The following is a 20291-nucleotide window of genomic DNA, read 5'->3' on the forward strand; positions in this document are numbered from 1 at the left end:
CTAAACTCTAACCAGTGTCTAGATCTACTTGCTACCTGGAGTTTTGCTGGCTCTTGGGCTGTTGCTCCAACTACAGGTTGTAAATCCACATTTTGCTATTGCCCACCACCCATACCGTCCCACAGACACAAAGAGTATAGAGGTGGATGAAGAGATGGTCTCGTCCCTCTCTCTCTCAAACTTAGACCAAGCTTAGATGAAATGGTAAAACGAGGCAGTGCTCATCTAATATAAACCAAGATTCTGTTACCACAATGCCTACTTCAGAAATGTATTTCAGTGCTCTGTTCTGCTGTAACAGCAGGACTTTCTGAACAGGAAGTGGGTGCCATACTGCTTAGGCTGACCAAACGTCCTCTTTTGCCCGGACATGTCCACTTTTCACGTCCTGTCCGGGGCATCCGGGGGGTGTTTATAAATTGATGATAATGTCCGGTTTTCCCAACTTACCGCCCCGACCCGGTCTGGATATATGGGAGGCTGAGTGCACCGTGTGCAAAGCTGGCACATATGATTCTGTGTCTAATAAAGGTGCCGGGGACCTCAAAGTTGGATTTTCTAATACAGAAGAGGTATTATTTAGAACATTATTTCATATTATTTATTTATTTATTTATTTGTCCAGTAAGACTTGAAAAGATAGCTATTATTTTACAAGTTGATTTTTCTAATACAGGAGACATTATTTCTATCATTATTTCATTCCAGAGATTTTACATTTATTTTACATTTATTTATTTTTGTACAATTGAAACTTGTAAAAAGATTATTATTTTAGGCATAATAAAAGCAAGTTGAGTAACCTCTGAGAAGCCTATCTAAATTTCTGTCTTTGAGAGGTATTATTTTGTAATATAACTGAATTTTCTATCCATACATATAAACTTTAAATATATTAAAATTATAAGGCATCTTTGAGTAAACTGCGAGTATCATTTAAGTAGGCTATCTCGTGGCCGGGGCGAGTGTCCTCTTTTTTGGAAATCAAAATATGGTCACCCTAATACTGCTTCCTGCATATTGAAAAAGTAGGCCGAAAAACTGAGATCAAATGCTGATCAAATATAAACCAAGATGCTGTTACTGCGTTGCCTATTTATCACCTAAAATGTATCAGGAACATATTTTAGCTTACTGTGTTTGTTAGCAGCCGGCCGCCATTGTGTGAAATGGACCAGTTTGCAATATGTCACCCACCAGTGTTTATTGGTCTGGAGCGGCGCTGTGCATTCTGGTAGTTGTATGTTCTTTACCTCTTGAGCAAATGCAAGTGCTACAGCCCTTTTTCTCAGTTTTCTCTGGTGCTATAGCAAAAATGTCAAAATTATTTGCATCTTTCTACTGCATAAACAGCCTAGTGTTGTGAAAAGACCATCTTTCCAGCAGTGAAATACTTCTTTGAGTTAGGCATATGGAGCATGTAAACATGATATGAAATACTGTGGGCCCACAGTATTATATATTAATTATTTTTACAATGTTAAATATGCAACATGCGCCAATGATTTGACCATTAATGTTAACTTGAAGCCAGTGGCCATTATGTAAAATGTCATGGAATTTATTTAAATTTTCATTATTCTTCAAGCCAGTAAGAAGTGGTATCTGTTAGTGTAACAGCACTGTATGTTAGGCTATACAGCATAATGTCACCACAACAATGGCATATGCCAGTGAGACATAAGCCCCGTTTCCACCTAACACTTGTAATCCAGTCAAAATTAAAGTATATTTTTAAACACTTGATGATCCACTCATTACTGAAAGTGTACTAATATATGTAAAACTTGACCAAAAATGGGTTCCATTAGAACAATTCCACAACTTTTCACTGTGGAAACAGAAAAAATGTGTACTGAACTGAACTGCTTGGTGGAAATGGGGCTTTAGCATATGCCTATGGGGAGTGGTATCTTCCGATTAAACACAAGCAACATGGTGTTTATTAGTACCATATGCCAGTAGAACAGCAGCAGTGTACAATTAGTCAAAAGTAGCAAAACACTAAGAATTGCAATATGCTACTACAGCCAGAGTAGAATACAGTTCTCTCTTTCTATGGACTTTTTGCTGTAAAAACAATCATTTCTGATAGAAAGAATGAACTTGTATGTGGCCAGCCTAGATTAATATGTCTGATGTTGGTTGAATATTGTGAAAACTTTGATGTAGGGGTGGGAATCGGTGTTTATCATATTCATTTATTATAAGGATTTAAACTTGGTGTCATTATTGGAGTCATCCTGGATTTAATATTGTTTTGTCATAGGAATGTGTGTTGTTTAGAGGCAGCTGTGAAGCCCGTTCCCTCTCTGTAGGATCATCAGTAAGAATTATTATGGGTGTTGCAGTTCTTTTTGTGAAACAGGAAATCTGTTTGTACTGAACAGATGGATTACAAATGAGATGTTCACTGACTTACAGTAATATTCTCACACCGATCTCACGTCTGGCTGAGTCTGTGCATATGCAGATGACAGACTGAAATGAAACATCTGATTTGTAGGCAGGAGTCTGCCTCAAAACACTTAGATTAGAGGTGAAAAAAGTACTTTCATTAATTTGAACAATGACTAATAATGACTCTTGCTCAGTCAGATACGTCACTTCATGAGCCAGCTGTGTGATCACTGGCAGATGAAACTGCATTTATAAATAACGACCAATGGCCGGCATACCTCTATGATGAGATAAGATACACTATCTAACAGAATATGTGTCATGGTTTCTTTGTTGTTGTTTTTTTGTACTTTATTTTTATAGAAAGAACAAACACAACATATGGCATGAAAAAGAAAAACAAACCATAGAACAAACAGTTGGTCACCTACACATTCATACATACATTACACTGATGGAGATACAAGTCAGTTCATACAGTAATGGCTCAGTTATCATCACTTGTGGTCACAAACATAATCCATTTTTCCCGGTATTTCAAATACTTATCCATCCGTAGACTTAGCGAAAAGGTCATCCTTTCCATATTTTGAATATTAGTCACAATATCTATCCAGTCTGTCTCTGTTGGAGGTGTCGCCTGCAACCATTGTCGGGTTACAGCTTTCTTGCTGGCTGCTAATAATATTTTTAAAAGATATTTGTCTTGCATCAGTAAATGGGGTGCAATATTGCCCAAATACATTGTAGAAAAAGAGCAGTAAATTTCGTCACCAAAAATATTTTGTATTACTCGTATAATCTCTTGCCAGTATGGCTGAATAGCTGGGCAGCACCAAAATATATGAAAATGGTCTGCTAGCTGTTCTCCACAGTTCCTCCAACATAGACCTCTGACCGTCTCCCCTGTCTGCATACATTTTAACTTAGGAGTTATGAAATACCTGACCAGATTCCGCCAGCAAAAATCTCTCCAAAGACCAGAACTAGTGGAAGTTGACTGCACAGAGCACATATTCAACCATTCTTCCTCTGTGATGATAGTTCCAGATTCTTTCTCCCATTTTAATCTAACCTTATCTGTTGAGTGTTTCTTATTGGATCGAATATGGGAGTACAGTGTTGAAACAAGTTTCTTATTGTCCTTATTTTTGTACATGTCAATAAATATGTCAATTAAGTTAGTCTCACATTCCTCTGTTGGTTTTAACTCATCATTAAAATAAGTCCTGATTTGAAGATACCTACAGAAATCCAGTTTTTCTAACCCATATGTATCCGAAATTTTCTGAAAACTATCAAATTCTCCCTTTGATGAAATTGAACAGTAAGAAGTGATTCCCCTTCTATACCAGTGTTTAAACCTCCCGTCAATCCTAGCGGGTTTGAATTCAGGGTCAAAAGCAACCCATCTTAGCAGTTTAGACTGTCTTTCAAGTAATTCCTTAAACCAAATTTGAAGGCAAACTTTAGACCATTGATTCAGGCTACTAGAATGCTGCTCATACAGTGTTTTACTACCCAGTATAGATTGTAACGGTATATCTAATTGTGAAGTTTCCAAATCCTTCCATTTTGCTGTATAATTTGGGTTATAGCAGCATGCCAGTGGTCTTAATTGTGCTGCCTTATAGTAGTCTGCTAAGCATGGTAATGATCTACCCCCTTTCTCTTTAGACAGTTGCAATGTTTTGAATTGAATCCTTGGCCTTCTACCCACCCATATGAATCTTGAGATCCACTTATCCCATTCGTTAAATTGCATTGGTGTAACCATTACTGGCAGGGATTGAAAAAGATATAAGAGTCGAGGAAGTAGGTAAATTTTTATTGTTTCTATCCTATTGTGCATATCTAAAGGCAGCTGAGACCATCTGTCAATATCTGACTTGATGTTTTTATTTATGGGACCATAGTTGCTTTCATAAATCTTGGATAGATCTTTAGGTATTCGAATCCCCAGGTACTTAATTTCGGATGAATTCCATTTAAAATCAGATTTATCTAGCATGTCTTTCTGAGGAGTATAGTTATAACATAACATTTGGGTTTTTTGCACATTTAATTTATATCCAGAATAGGTTCCAAAGTTTCTCAGTGTAGACATCAACCTAGGGATGCTGACCTCTGGCGCTGTTATAAGCAATAACATGTCATCCGCATATAGGCAAATCTTTTGCTCCAAGCCACTGACCATTATTCCTTTTATTGCCGGGTCATCCCTAATTGACTGTGGTAAGTGTTCGATAAATAGCGAGAAAAGAGCTGGACTGAGAGGACAGCTTTGACGGCAGCCTCGCTCCAGCTCAATGGGCTGTGAATGATGTCCGTTAATTTTTATTCTGGCATTTGGAGAGGAGTATAGTGTTTTAAAACATCTAATCGAGTCATCTTTAAATCCAAATCTTCTCAGCGTCAGATATAAGTACTCCCAGCGAACCGAGTCAAATGCCTTTTCGGCATCTAGACTGAGTGCTACAGCTCTGTTATTCCCCTTAGTCACATGATCAAGTACGCGAGCACCCGTCTAATATTGTCTTGCGTCTGTCTATCACGCACAAAGCCTGTTTGATCTGGATCCACTAGGTCTGGTATTATATGTTCTAGTCTTTTAGCCAGTATTGACGCGTACAGCTTATAATTAATATTCAGTACAGAAATTGGTCTATATGCACTACATTCTTTTTTATCCTTCCCCTCCTTATGAATAACTGAAATTATTGCTTCCCTCCATGTTCTTGGTGGATCCCCTTCTTTAAGTGTGTGGTTAAAGCAGTCCAAAAGTATAGGCACTATTTGCGCTTTAAAGGCCTTATACCATTCGGCCGGGAAGCCATCCGTTCCCGGCGCTTTATTGGCCTTCAACTTAGAAATTGCTTTTTCTATTTCCTCCTTTGTGATATCTGCTGTTAGGGCTTTATTCTGTTCTTCACCTATGGAGGGTAGATCTAGTGATTCTAGAAATGTATTTATTTCCTGAGGACTAGTTGTATTTGGTTCCCTGTATAGTTCTCTGTAGTAGTTTTCAAAAATGTGTTGTATGTCCTCTAATTTGTGGCACACTTTTTTAGTTCTAGGGTCTCTCATTTCAAATATGGAACTCTCTGCCTGTTGCTTCCTTAGCCTCCATGCCAGGAGTTTCAGGGCCCTAGGGCCATTCTCATAATATCTCTGCTTAACAAACTTGGCTTTTTTCTCTAATTCCTTCTCATAGAGTCCATTTAATTCCTTTTTGATGGTGTTGATTTTATTTAGAATGTGGGGATCCTTCCCTTCAACATGTTCCCTCTCTAACACTTTCAGATTTTCTTGTAGATCAGATAGCTTTTTATCTCTTTCCTTTTTCTCATGTGATGTGTAGGCAGTAAGCTTTCCTCTGATCACTGATTTAGCAGCGTCCCACAAAACACTTGGTGATACTTCCCCATTATTGTTGTTATCCATGTAGTCTTTAAATTCCTTTCGTACATAGTTCTTACATGTGTTATCATTTAAGATACTTGTATTAAGTCGTCATAACGTGTTTTTTCTTTTTATTGTCTAGGTGCAGGGTTAGATAAACAGGCGAATGGTCAGAGACATCTCGAATCCCTATACTGCATTCCTTGAGTCTGTGTCTGTCTGAGTTATATGTAAAAAAAATAGTCAATTCTTGAGTGCACTCTGTGACTTGCTGAATAAAATGTGTACTGTCTTTCTGTTGGGTGGAGCTCCCTCCATACATCAATCATCCCAAGCTCTGTCAACATATTCTTCATTACTCTAGTGTTGGGAGCAGGTCTCTTTAATGTGTTAGAGGAGTCTAGCTTACATTGTAGCTGGATATTCCAGTCTCCTCCACATATTAAAACCCCAGTGGCTTCAGAGGCAATCAAATCAAAAATTTCTCTTATACCGGAATTATCCTGGCCAGGTGGTATATACACATTAACTAGTGTAACTTCTTTCTGTTCAAGGAACCCCTTAACAAATACATACCGACCCTCTTTATCACAGAATTCAGCAACCACTTGAAAATTCACTCTATTAGGAATCAGTATTGCTACCCCTCTTTTTCTCCCTTTCTTATAACATTAGTAAAATGTATTTCTAAAACCATATTTTTTTAACTTTTCATGTTCAATTCGGTTGAGATGGGTCTCCTGCCAGAATACTACATGCAGTTTCTCCCTTTTCAATGGGTCTCCTGCCAGAATACTACATGCAGTTTCTCCCTTTTCATCTTTGCAATAACCTTGCCCCTTTTAATTGGATTGTGTAAGCCATTTACATTAAGGGTAACTATCCTATATTCTTGACATTGCATTTAATCCCACAGTTAACACAGGTAGGTGAAAGACATGTTAGAGGTGACCAAACCTGAACTGTTTTTGAAAAAGACATGTTAGAGGTGACCAAACCTGAACTGTTTTTGAACTATAAAACAAACTCGAAACATTACCAGATAAAACAAACCAACACACTAAAAAACTCAGGTAGACTTCCATTTTGAAGTAGTACAACACTTCTTAAAGTGGGAGGAGTAGTCTAGTGAACCACCAGAGCCCCCCTTCAGTGCAACCTATAATATCCCTGCTCCAAGGGTGTATTTGTGCACTAAGTTCGTCAAGATCTGATCTCTTTCCCATAATTGTCGGTCAACTATATTCACTATGGGCTAAGGGCGATCACACACAGTAATAAGTTTAAAGTTTAGCACCACATGAAATTAGGAACTGGTAGTTGTGTATTAAATGAAAATGTGAAATGGAGAGAAAACAGAAACAAATGGGGCTCAGTCTTAGTGGAGAGGGGGGGAGTCAGCCACAAGAAAACAACAAAACAACAGGTGACATACAGTTTTTACTCCCAGACACTATACAGTACACCTCCATCCCCCAGTCCCATATCATTAACGTTTTTAACTGGACAGTTGCTCTCAGTCGAGTCTCTGCTCTTATAATGCAAGATCGTTAGACAGTCTGTTACCTCCCGTTTACGCTGTCACTGTGTCTATCATGGCCGCTGAAAACCTCGCAGCCTTTGCTTAATCCACTCCTGGTGGGACTGGGTGCTGGCTGTCTTCGCTGGACGCTGCCAGGTGTTTTTCGTGCTGGCTGTCTTCGCTGGACGCTGCCAGGTGTTTTTCCGTATTTTCTCCGGGATCCCGGATTCAGCAGTGCTCTCACGCTCAAGCGGGAAGCCCCTCTTCTTCAAATCCTCCGCCGCCTCCGCTGCACTCCCGTACGTTACCGGTCCGCTGTCGAAGAAAACTCGTAGCTTGGCTGGCGGTGGTGTCTGAAACCGTATTCCCTTTTCCCGCAGAAGTCTCCTAATCTGCGCATACGCCTTTCTTTTTGCCAGCGTTTCTGCAGGGTAGTCATGGTCGAAATAAATCCTCCTGTCGCCATAGTAGATCTCCCTCTTCTTCCATACAGAGTGCAGCACCAGTTCTTTGGGTTTAAACTCCTGAAAGTATACAACCACTGACCTGGGTTGTGCCTCTTTTGGGGGTTTAGGGCCGAGCGCTCTGTGACACCGTTGTATTCCAAGTTCAATTTAGGCGAGGGGCTGCAGCTTTTTTTTGATCATATTGTCAATAAATTGCTGGATGTTGTTTTCCTCAGCTCCTTCTGAGATGCCATAAATGCGTATGTTATTACGCCTCGAACGTGCTTCCAGGTCTGTTAGCTTCATCTGCAATCTATCCTGGGCTTGTAGTGACTGACTCAGCGCCTCTCTGAAGTCCACGGTCCACTCCTCGATGTCGGCTATACGGCCTTCAGCTTCGCACACTCTTTCGGTTGTAGCTTTAAGGTCGGTTGCTACTTCACCTAGCTTATGTTGAATTTCCTCCCTTATGTCGGCTAGTTCCCTTTTCAAATCTTCTCTGATGCTGTCTCGAGCTCAGACTTCATCTCCATGACCATAGTCTTTATGTCTGTGCGGATGGTGGCGATGCTAGCTTCCATATCCACTGCTGCTAGCTCAGTGTGTTGTCCTCGTCCGCCATTACCGTCTCCATGTTCCTCTGCTATGGCCCCTTCTGTCGCCAATTTGTCGCCCTTCTCCACTTTCCCGGGTTGTTTACCCTTGCCCTTCTTGTGTTTTTCCCCCTCCATCATTAATTAGAGCAAAGCTTGGAGAGTATTTGTATTTAAATTGGGGAATAAACTCCGACCGACCGGGAGGGAGTATTTATGCGGCCATCCGCTTCAGTCGCTCCACCGGAAGTCCTCATGGTTTCTTTGTTTTGCTACATGTAGGTTGCAAAATTCCTCAGTGGGTTCAGAGAACGTAACATCATTTCGTTGAAATTAGAGGCAGCACCGTAACAGAATTTGGGTGCTTTTCAGACTTAATTTTTTAATTTTTTTTTTTTTTTTAATTTTATTTACTTTATTAATCCCCGAGGGGAAATTCAATTTTACACTCTGTTGTCAATTACACACAGGTCCGAACACACACATGCACAAACTGGACCTATACATGCACTAAATGGAGAGATGTCAGAGTGGGCTGCCCATGACAGGCGCTCCGAGCAGTTGGGGGGTTCGGTGCCTTGCTCAGGGGCACCTCGGCAGTGCCCAGGAGGTGAACTGGCACCTCTCCAGCTACCAGTCCACGCTCCACATTTTTGGTCCGGACGGGGACTTGAACAGGCGACCCTCCGGTTCCCAACCCAAGTCCCTATGGACTGAGCTACTGCCGCCCCAAAGAAGAAATCAGATTAACCACACAGGGGACACCTATATTTTGTTGGGCAGTCCAAACAGGCCCCTCTCAGTCAGAAAACTCAGTCACACTGTAGCATTCTAACTCAGATTACACAGTGTATTAAATTGAAAACTGATAACAGACATTAACACTGAAGGATCAATATCAAAACATTTTCCAATGTCCATCACTTGTGATTGTTACAGAACATTTTAAATACATGCATTGAAGTTTATGGAGTAAATACATAGCTTCTGATTTTCAATCATTTTCTCCTACACAGTCTCAAGCTGTGAAGTATAAGCCCCCAGGAACACCACTCAACCTTGCTTCCAATTTTTCCCAGTGGCCAAAAAGCCATTTCCCTATAGACCACCACTGTAAAAAGAGGTCTGTAAAACTGTTGACGGCACATCTCAAACTGCAAATGATGTAAGTTATGGCTCTTTCCATTATGAATTTTTGATCCATGGAGGTTTCATATTTGTAAAACTTAGCTTGAGCCGAGAAAGTCATCAAAATGTAAACTCTATAAGCCAAGCCGGAACTTGCAGGCAGGGTCAGCACAAGAAGCACTACTGTCACAGTGTCTCCTGGATTATGGCTGTCAGCCAGGTTGTTTGTGCCCCCCCCCCACTCTGCACTCTGCCCTCTGCCAGCCCAGCAATCATCTACACCTGTTCCTGCCTCTGCTGCCTCACACACCTGATCCTCATCTCATCATCACCCAGCCACTACAAGAGCTGAGTCTGACCTACAGTCCCTGCCAGATTGTCTTCAACACACAGTTTGTGTATCGTGACACCAGCCAGCTTTAAGCAAAGATTTTTGCTCCTTCAGAGTTTTTTGAAACTTGTTTTGACTTTTTCTTCTGTCTGCTAGAAAGCCAACCTGCCAGCCCTGCCGGACATTCGAACCACAAGCCCGCCAGCAGCCCTCCTATCCGGAACCATTCATCCGCTTCACCCGGCTTCCACACCATTCCCTCCATTTGTTCCTGATGAACTTCTGTAATAAAGACTGTTAACCTGCCATTGTCTGCCTCTGGGTTCTTCTGCACTAGTTGTGACAACTACTGCACATATTCAGTGAGCCACATAACCTGAAAGTAAACCCAAATGCTAGAAACTTTTTTTGGCATATGTGGCAGGCAAGCAATTCCATTGGACTGAATAGGTGCCATCTTGGGGTCCAGTTTCTAGTTATTATCATACATCTATGGTGAACTAACAAGATTAAAACTTCACTGTCTCTTTTTATTATCCATATTGACAATAGTCATATAGTCTGTCCTTGAAAGGTCTCCACAGCCAGACCTGCAGAAATATGCTGCAATGTCTAGCCTCAAGAAAAAATGCTTCACTGACTCTTGTGAGCAAATAAAGAAAAATGGCTGTCTCTGCCATCTGTCTTGAGATTAACTTTATGATTTGCACAATGCTGTCATTTCAGTTTTCATTACTGTTAACACATGAACATGCAGAACAAAGGTTAATCAAAGGAAACTGTATTAATTTCAGGTTTGTTGTTTTGGTTGTACAGATAGTCTTTACGTTTGATGAATGCCCTGCAGAACCAAACAGCAGTGGATCTCAGGGGCTTGAGGCTCCAGTGAGAAGTAAACAAAAGCTTGCACCCATCACATTTCTGAAGTTACTGCCTTCAGTCTGCAGGCCAAATGATCAATCAAAAAACTCACATTTACTCCAACTGCTTGACAGAGAAGAGTTTCAGAGCAGTGCGCTAAATGACCAACAGCAGCTGGTTTCATCATCTGTGTTGAATCTGAACATTAAATCCATCAGCCATTAACTTCATGAAAATAATTTAAGACTAATAATTTTTGATGGCATGAAAGAAACCTTGATAACATTTTCAGATACATGCAGTTTTTTATGCAGATATTATTCAAAGAATGTTATTACTGTATGAGTTTCTACCAGCTCATTTATATGTCGATGTGTTTAAGGCTGATTCAGAATGATTCCTTGATCTAAAAATTAAATCTCTTCTGGTTTGTTTTTTCTCTTTCTTAGTGGATGTCTGGTCCAAAATTGATTCCAGCTGGACTAAAAACCACCATCAAAAGCAATTAATTTGTGATTCATATAAAAAACACACACATTCTATTTTCTTTTAAAGTGACTCAGCTGTATTTTTTTTTAAATATGTCCTCAGACTCTCCGAGATCATTTATTATATTCCCCCACATGACCTTTACAGATACTTTTCTGTTGAAATTCAATGAGACATAGGAACTCTGTAATAGTGACTTCTCTTGTCTCACTGATGAGGGTTTGTTACTTACTGTGAGGCAGTTGTCTTTATCACCTTTTGCTAAGTTAAACCCATCAGATTAACGTCTCTAAAAAGCCACAACAGAGCAGGACTCTGTCTGTATTTTATGTTTTATTTGTAGGCAACTCACTATCTCAACGGATTAGATGTGTAAACAGGGAGGTGTTTAAGCAATATCACATGAGAGGGAGTGATTTTGTACTGTATACTGTCATGGCTGTGATTCGGTCGTAGGCACGAGGCCGCAGGCCGAGTGCCGAAGACAATTACAACCGTGACGATAAGTGCCGAAGACAATTACAACCGTGACGATATACAGTACAACGTCACGACCTCGAGTGTGATATTGCTTTTATACAACAGTTCAACGACAGCTTAAACAGCAATGCTGAGTACGGAAATGTTAACAAAAGGTGACGAAATAAATTATTTAAGTATGTTATGTAGCTCCGCGAAAAACAAAAAAACAGTTCCCCCACTCTGTTGCCAGGCAATGCAGCACACACGCCAGGAACTCACAAGCTAGCCTACTTTGTATTTACTTTGATCTGCAACTGTGTAACTTCGTCCAGTTCGGCTGATGAAACGTTGGCATCCACTCTCCCTCATCCTCATCAGTACCTCATCAGATGATCATTGATAATTCCTGACCGTGTTCACTGAATTTTTGCTCCTCTCCAGTTTGTTGATGTCGGCTGATGTTACACAAACACACCTGGAGGTCTGCACAGAAGAGTCCTGGCTTTCCTTTTCCTCGTCCTCTCCTGACGACCACTCATAATTTAATTCAAATGTAATTTTGGGGAAAATATCCATCTTCTTGGTGTAACGCTATAGTGTCCGTTTGTGTCAATGTAGCGAGTGTGACAGTTGGTTAATTAACGGTTGTATTTATATTTATAACACCTGTGATCGGAGTGATTTTACTGTTACAAGTCCCAGTGATGTTATACTCTATATCAGCATTCACGGAATGCCTCTCGTCCAATCAAATTACTCGGTCGGAACTAACTGTTGTATTAACATATTTAAGTGGATACCAAGTGTTATTTCAGTACAAGTATATTTCCATGTGACTATTGGGTGGGTGTGCCTTGTCAGATGGGGCTACGCTGAGCACAGGCCAAAAGACTGACATGGAAGCACCGCCCTGTGGGCCAACCACTTGCAGTTACTGGCATTGGTTTTGGGTGCACTGAGCCGGATGGCAAGAAGAGCCAGGGACCTAGTGCTGAACACTGACATAACAGACTGGCTGTAGGGACGCACCTCTCGGCTGGAAGGAACTGGAGATTGTTTGGGCGGTGGAGTGCTACCAACTAGATATAGTTGGGCTCACAGTATAGCACCAGTTTGGAGACCAAACTCCTGGAGAGAGGCTGGACTTTTGTTTTTTGCTGAGTTGATCAGAGTGAAAGGCACAGGGCTGGTGTGGAGATACTCATGCCACTGTATAAGCGTTATCCCTGGGGAATAAGAGGGTCGCCTCTGTGCGACTGAAACTTACTGAAAAGAAGCCTCTGACTGTTTGTGCTTATGCACCTAACAGTAGCTCGGAGTACCCGGCCTTCTTGGAATCTCTAGGTGGTGTCCTGGAAAGGATACCATCTGGAGACTGGCACTATACGTGCTTGGGGACTTCAATGCTCACTTGGGTAACAATGAAGAAACCTGGAGTGGGATGCCTGTGTGGAACAGCCTGTCTGATCTGTACCAGAGTGATGTTTTGTTATTGGACTTTGGACTGGCCATTACACACACCATGTTTGAGCACAGGGTGATTTAGACGGTACTTGGCCTTAAGGAAGATCTGGCAAACTGTTCAACAACTCAGGAAGGGAATACAAAACTTGTGACCTGGAATGAGAATATTGTCGAGTGATGGAAAGAGGATTTTAAGGAGCACCTGCATCTGATCATCATGTTCTATGGAGGAGACACAGTTTGAAGACCTAGGGGAAGCCTCACCCATATACTTGGCAGAGGTTGCTGAGGTAGTCAAAAAGCTCCTCAGTAGTGTGGATGAGATTTAGCTGTGAGATGCTGAAGACTCTGGACAATGTTGGGCTGTCTTGGCTGACACACCTCTTCAGTGTCTTGTGAAAGTCACAGTGCCTGTGGAGTGGCAGACTGGGGTAGTGGTTTTCATTTTTAATAAACTGGACCGGAGGGTTTCCTCAAATTTTTGGGATATGACACTGCTGCATCTCCCTGGGAAAGTTTATTCCAGGGTGCTAAAAAGGAGGCTTCAACTGACTGTTGAACCTTACATCCTTGAGGAGAAACTGTGGGGATCATGAGACTGAACCCATCTAGTCAATACATGTTTTGTGGACTTGGAGAAGGCATACATTACATGCATGTCCTCCGAGGAGTCCTGTGAGTCCTGTGGAAGGATGGGGTACCATTACCCTTGCTATGAGCCATCACGTCTTTATATAACCAAAGTGAAAGCTGCTATGTTTGTATTCTCAGCACAAAGTCAAACGTGTTTTCATCGGGTGTTGGTCTCTGTCAGGGTTGTCCCTTGGAACAGATTCTGGACAGGATCTCAAGGCATAGCTGGGAGTAGAAGAGTGTCTGCTTTGGGGACCTCAGAACTGCACCTATGCTCTTTGCAGACGATGTGGTTCTGTGGCCCGCTTCAGATCATGACTTTCGGCATGCACTGGAATGATTTGCATCTGAGTGTGAATCAGGCGGGATGAGAGTCAGCACATCCAAGTCTGAGACCATAGTTCTCTGTCAGAAAATAGTGTATTGCTCTCTCTGGTTTGGGAGCGAGTAATTGCCTTAAGTAACTTGAGCTCATGTTTATGAATAAGGTTGAAATGGAGTGTGAGATGGACAGGTGGATTGTTCAAGCTTAAGCAGTGATGGGGGCTTTGTACCAGGTCATTGTGGTACAGAGAAACTGAACAATGTGTGTACATATATATATTACCATTGAAGTACACTCTTTTACAATATATGCATATTTCTTACCATAGGCGGTGACTGTAGGTTGCTCTCGTGTAGAAACTCTTCCAGTGTCACCATCTCACTTCCGGGAGAAGATGGACGGGTCTTAGTCCTAACCGCACCTCCACGCTGTGGTTGGGCTCTTTGGGGTGTGTGGTCGTATGGAAGGGTGGAACTACGTGACAGATTCTGTTGCGATTGGCTGAGACCCATGACGTCATCACTGGAGAGGCTGGCTGAGCGAATTTGACGTTCTGACGTGTCTAAGATGGTCAGAAATATTAACAATAATAAATATGTTTTGTGACATAATACTGTGTGTAAAATCTGTATGAACTGTATTTAGATTTGCACATTTCAGTCTATTATCTAACTTATATCTATTATCAGTAACAGGTAATAGCAAAATTTGTACCTATTTCTACAAAATATTCTGCTAAATATTGCTTCAAGCAGAATTAATAGTTGTAATGTGCGTGTACCTCTGCAGTTGACAGGTGAGTTGGAGCTGGAAGTGTTGTGGCTGAAGTCTGCCGATCCTGGGCGACCTCCCGTGTTGCCATGTTGACCAAAAACAGAGTCAGAGGTGTTGTGGTGGGAGTCTTCATCAAATAACGGACCTGAAATGTTTTGCGCACCATTTTAAACACACTCATGCTCCTGCTGAATTTGAAATAAGATGTTTTGTGTTAATAACCGAACATACCTCTTTGCCTGCGGCCAGGGCCTTGTCCCATTCTGGAGCTGGAGTTGTTAATTAGGCCCAAAGAGGATGACGGATGGCTTGGAGTGGAACTCAGAGCTTTATGGCTCTGACCTGGGGGCAGGAAACTCAAAGAGGTTAGTCTGCTAAGAGCAAACCAAAGTCTTATCGCAGAATAATTCATTTATATACTGAACAACAGGCTACCTTTCACCTTTTATAATATAATACATCTTTGCTTTCTTGATCAAGGAATGAAGTGGAACAGGACAAGGGAAACTGGTCTTTACTTTGACAAAATTCACATTGCTTAATTTTCTTCCCTTCCCTTTCCGGTGCCTCAATGTAGGTTTTCAAGCAACAAATGTAAGACCAAACAGCCACTATCAACACCAAATTTGAACATGGCCTGATTAAGTAACAGGTTGAAATTTGTGGACTAAATAAAATTCCAGTTGCTGATGTCTGTAAAAATGATAACACCCTAAACCTCAATTTAACTTCCATCTTTATCAAGTTGCTCAGTTTTTCTGGTGGATTCACAACATTTTCATTGAATTTCTGGTCATTAACTATTAATAGGTTCATTACCTTGTCCATGGCCATCCTCTCCATTGACACTCTCATTGCTGCCTCCTGGAGTACTGCTACGATAAACCCCTCTGCCCCTGTCAGTCATACCTGCAGACCAATCAGAATGTTGTAAGAAACCATTCTAGACCTGTATGTCAAATATGACCATAAGACGTGTGGTGTGTGTGTAACATAAAGTAGCAAGAAAGCCAAGCAAGACATTAGGAATCCATTCATTGATTCAGGTGCACGGTAAGCTTACAAATCACCGTGGGCTGTTATTATTCAGTGAATGTATCATTCTATTATGACTTGATATTTCTCATCAATGTCAAGGGACCAGGGTCAATGCCATCATGAAGATAGAGTTTTTAAATCCCAGTGACTGTCCAAATTTTTATCCAGAGAACCCAGGAAAAAAAACATCTCAGCCAAACACTTAATCTCTGTAAATCTCTTTTGGCATTAAAGGTTCAAAGTAAGAGCTAAACTATCCAATTTTACCACAAATTGCCGCACACGGCAACAAAAGGTACAAAAGATTAATTTTTCAGACTTCTATTGAGCAGTATTTATGACCTAAGACACTACTAATAGTGAGACCAATCGACAATTCCTCTGGAGTCCAAATGTCGCTGGATTTCACAAATATAACTCTCTGTTAAGAGACAGTCTGGCATTTTGATCCAATAGTTATTTTGGTCGATCTTTGGTTCTTTGACAGTAACAACATCAAAATGGTAATTTTGGGAAGGTGGGGAAACTCTTTTCTGATTTATTAAAGTGACACTATGTAACTTTTGCTGAACAACCATCACTGTGGCCCCAGGTGGAAATGACAGCATAATAGCACATTTAAAATTCCTTTTTTTACCACATGTTATGAGGCAACCTATCAGAGATCTAATGGGATGAGAGCACAAGCAGGTGATGACAAACATGCCTCAATATGTTGACTTCTTGTTTTACATTTGAGATAAAGTTGATGAAATGTTTATCTGGGACATGCTAAAATGTAGAGTAACAAGTCATAAAGTCAGTGAACTGACTTGAGTAATGTCAGTGACACTGCTAAATTTAAGCGAAAAACAATAGCTAGTGTTAGCCACTGTATGCTACTGGTCATACCTGACCAAGTGTCTGTAGAGACAAACCCTCTGTGTAATGTATTAAATTTTGCCTGTGTGTGCTTTTTAATGCTTATGAATTAAACTTTTCATTTGTAGAAGAAAGACATTGTAATTTCTTCTTTTTAAAGTGACAAATTCTCTCTAAGTTGATGCGGTGTCTTGATTTTTATCTTAGCTAGCGCAGCTTTAAAGATGCTGACATTAGAGTAAAACACTTGTGGTTAAAAACCCATACAGGCTTTGGCGATTAAAAAGCTAATTTCAGATAGAGAATGGATAGACAGAGGGTTAGAGTAAGTACACAGACAGGAGAAGCTGAAAGAGAGGTGCTAGGGTTGCTGTAGTGACCTGTCACTGTCGAGTGAATTGAAGGCACAGTTCACCCCAAAATCAAAATATTTATCTTCCCCCTTACTTCTAATGCTATTTATCTGTTAAGATTGTTTTGGTGTGAGTTGCCGAGTGCTGGAGATATTGGCCATAGAGATGTATGCCATTTCTTCATATGATGGAACTACATGGCACTCGGCTTGCGGTGCTCAAAGTGCCAAAAAAAAATACATTTAAAACAAAACAAAAACAGTAATGTCTCTATCTAGAAATCATGACTCAGTTACTGACCTTGTTGTGAGCAGTTAGATGTAGGGACTACTTTCTTTCTACTAAACAACACCCTCAAACCATATCACTGCGCAGAGGGAAGCGTACATCTACTGCTAGCTCAAGAGGACGCCATAAATGTTCACATCTCGTGCTGTAACGAGCACAAGGGTCTCATCCATAAGTAGATGCATGTTTCCTTCTGCACAGCAATCAACTGGTGGGTGTAGTTCGGTAGAAAGAAAATTATTTCCTACATGAAACTACTCACAACAAGGTCTGAGGATTATCTTAAGTAACCGGGTCATGATTTCTGGAAAAAGGCATTGCTGTTGAGTTTTTCAAATCTTTTTTTTTTTTGGCCATTTGGCACTGAACGTCATCTAGTTCCATTATATTGGAGAGATGGCTGGTATCTCTAAACCGATACATCCAACACTCTGCAACTCACACCAAAACAGTCTAGATTGATAAACAGCACTACAGGTAAGAGGAATGTATTTTTGATTTTGGAATGAACTGTCCCTTTAAGTGAAAACTCTGCAGCAAAGCTTTGTGAAGCAACAGATCTAACTTCAAGCAACTCAGCTCAGAACAGACTGAGATCTGCTCTTAACACAGAGATCAAACCCCACCGAGACACTCGCCAGATTAAAGACATTAGGTGAGGTGACAGCACACAAACACACAATTATTATTTATATAGAAAGCAATCAAAAATAAAAAACTGTTAAAAGACACGCAGATATATGCAGGCATGACTGGCTTGCTTGGAAACAGCTGCATGTGCGCACACACTCTCACACACACACACAAACCATTTCTACACACACTACTTACTAGTATTACTGGCTGGCTCTCAACTGCTACATGCACCTGTTTGTGTGTGTTCATCTGTACGCTGGAGGTGTGTGCAACTTGCATTAGTGTTTATGAAGTGCATGCATGCATGATATGTGCGTTTCTGTGTGAAGTACTGAGAGTCACAATGAGGAGCGTTGTTGGACAGTCAGATGTGGAGGTGGCAGTGAAGATGATGATGATGATGTGTGTGGCTAAAAAGGGTGATGAGGAGGATTTTAGAATACTCCGTTGGCTGAGATTGGCTGGCTACTGAGGACGTCAGCTGTGATGTCAGTGGAAGACCAAAATCGCAGTCTTCTGGTGAGAGAGAGGGAGGGACGGGAGGAGGAGGAGGATGAAGAGGAGGATGAGGAGGAGGAAGGGAGGAGTTTGTCTTGACTTTTACTGCGGAGGAAAGTGAAGCGTTTTGGGGTGGGGGGAGCTGAGATGGAGAGAATGGAGAGAGATAGGAGGGAGATGTGGAGAAATGTAAAAGAAAATGATGAAATAATGACAGTAAGTAGAATAAAGAAAGCAGATGATTAAGTATTAAGTTTGTGATTGACAGAATGCAAAATAAGATATCATGCAAGAAAATTCATTAAAATAGAACCAGAATACAGAAATCCATTGTCGAATAGAGTCATGCATTAGAGAAAAGACTGAGCTCAACTCACTCTGAATACAATCAAAGTGTGACTACTGGTGCAAAACTTAGTTAACAAGAAATGAAAGACATTGCAAGCAAAACTCTCTCCACTAATGGGGAGTCATTTATGCAGACCAGCAAGACAGAATAGTAGAGCAACTGGCAAGATTTATTGTTTATTGTTCAACTTATCTTCAATAAGCTGAATATTATAACTTCCACATGCCAGTGGAATTCAATTTAAAACCCACTTCGTGAATTGAGCTCAGCCATGAGTAGAATTTCATTTAAGAGTAGGGCACTAAAAAGAAAACCCATGGAAATAAAACCATAAACACAGTTTGGACCATGCATTAGAACCCAGTTCTATTGTTAGGACAGAATGATGAAAAGTTTGCATCAGGTAGCTGCAGAGTAAAGTGTTTCTGTGTCTTCTTTGTATGTCTAAGGCAAGGCATGTCTCCTTGTGACCCCTTGTCACAACCTGGATTAAAGATGTGGTGATAAACCTGTTTTTCTATTTACACAACCAAAAATTTCTTTTCCTGTCATGAGTATGACGACAGTCATTTCAGTGGGCTTTCAGGGGGTTTCCTGTTGTAATTACCAGCCACAATGTCATGACAGGTAGTATTGTTTTCACCTTGTGACTGTGTGTGTGAGTGTGTCCTGGTGGCACCTATTGTAACGAGAGGCTGTTCTGAGTATTAAGCCAGGTGTTTGTATGTCTGTCTGTGGACAGATTTTCTCAATGTGATAGCATTGCTGCTGTGCAAGATGCAGTCACGAACCCTTACAAGTGTGTAGTTAAGATTAAAATGAAGGCCAAATTTGAGGATGTGTGAGGTCCGAGCAAGGGTGCCGGAATTAGAGGGGTAGAAAGTAGGGAAGGGGTCATTGCATTCTTTTCACATTGTCTGCTTACAGTCTGGCACCAAGTCACTACCGTATCATTAAGTCCAGCCATCATCTGAGCTCTGTGGGGGTACACACCCATAGAAGTCCCAAACACAGAAAAATAAGAAGAACATAGGAAAATCCAGCCAGAGGGCACAGTCTCTGCAGATAAATACACCTCCACACACTGAGAGTGCGTCATAAGCAGGCCCATACAGAATCTGCACCCACAGAACACCGTGTATTTTCTGCAGATTTTAGGAATACAGATGGTGCTTGTAATTCTCAGAATGTTGTCACTGTCTCACCCACCTCCTTGTGGATGTGTGTGACAATCGTGTGTTGTGTTCAGTAGGGTTGGGTACCGTTCATAATTGAACCGATACGGTACCGGTACCGGTATCTGGAATTCGGTACCGGTACCAAACGGTACCTTATTTCGGTACTTTTTAACCCTATGGGCCCTAGGCCTTTTTGGGGTATTTTTACTGCCTTTACTTTTAAGCTCATATCACAATCATTATAAAGGCTACATACACAT

The 20291-nt window shown here is 41.1% G+C and overlaps 1 protein-coding gene across 2 annotated transcripts in view; it reads right to left on the reverse strand.

Annotated features, from left to right (window-relative positions):
* The window catches only part of ccdc88c (coiled-coil domain containing 88C), a 92092-nt gene that overhangs the window by 8089 nt on the left and 63712 nt on the right, over positions 1-20291 (reverse strand). Inside the window, exons 27-30 of one of the 2 annotated variants that reach the window (XM_050062388.1) lie at positions 15650-15739; positions 15062-15172; positions 14838-14975; positions 14380-14618 (exon numbers count right to left, since the gene is read on the reverse strand). In XM_050062388.1, coding sequence (XP_049918345.1) covers positions 14380-14618; positions 14838-14975; positions 15062-15172; positions 15650-15739 — 578 coding nt within the window. Of the gene's footprint in view, positions 1-14379; positions 14619-14837; positions 14976-15061; positions 15173-15649; positions 15740-18225; positions 18647-20291 lie in introns of those variants that run through there. The other variant, XM_050062389.1, reaches the window with a different exon arrangement.

The sequence above is a fragment of the Epinephelus moara genome, chromosome 14, assembly GCF_006386435.1.
Source record: "Epinephelus moara isolate mb chromosome 14, YSFRI_EMoa_1.0, whole genome shotgun sequence".
In the NCBI taxonomy this organism is placed as follows: Eukaryota; Metazoa; Chordata; class Actinopteri; order Perciformes; family Serranidae; genus Epinephelus; species Epinephelus moara.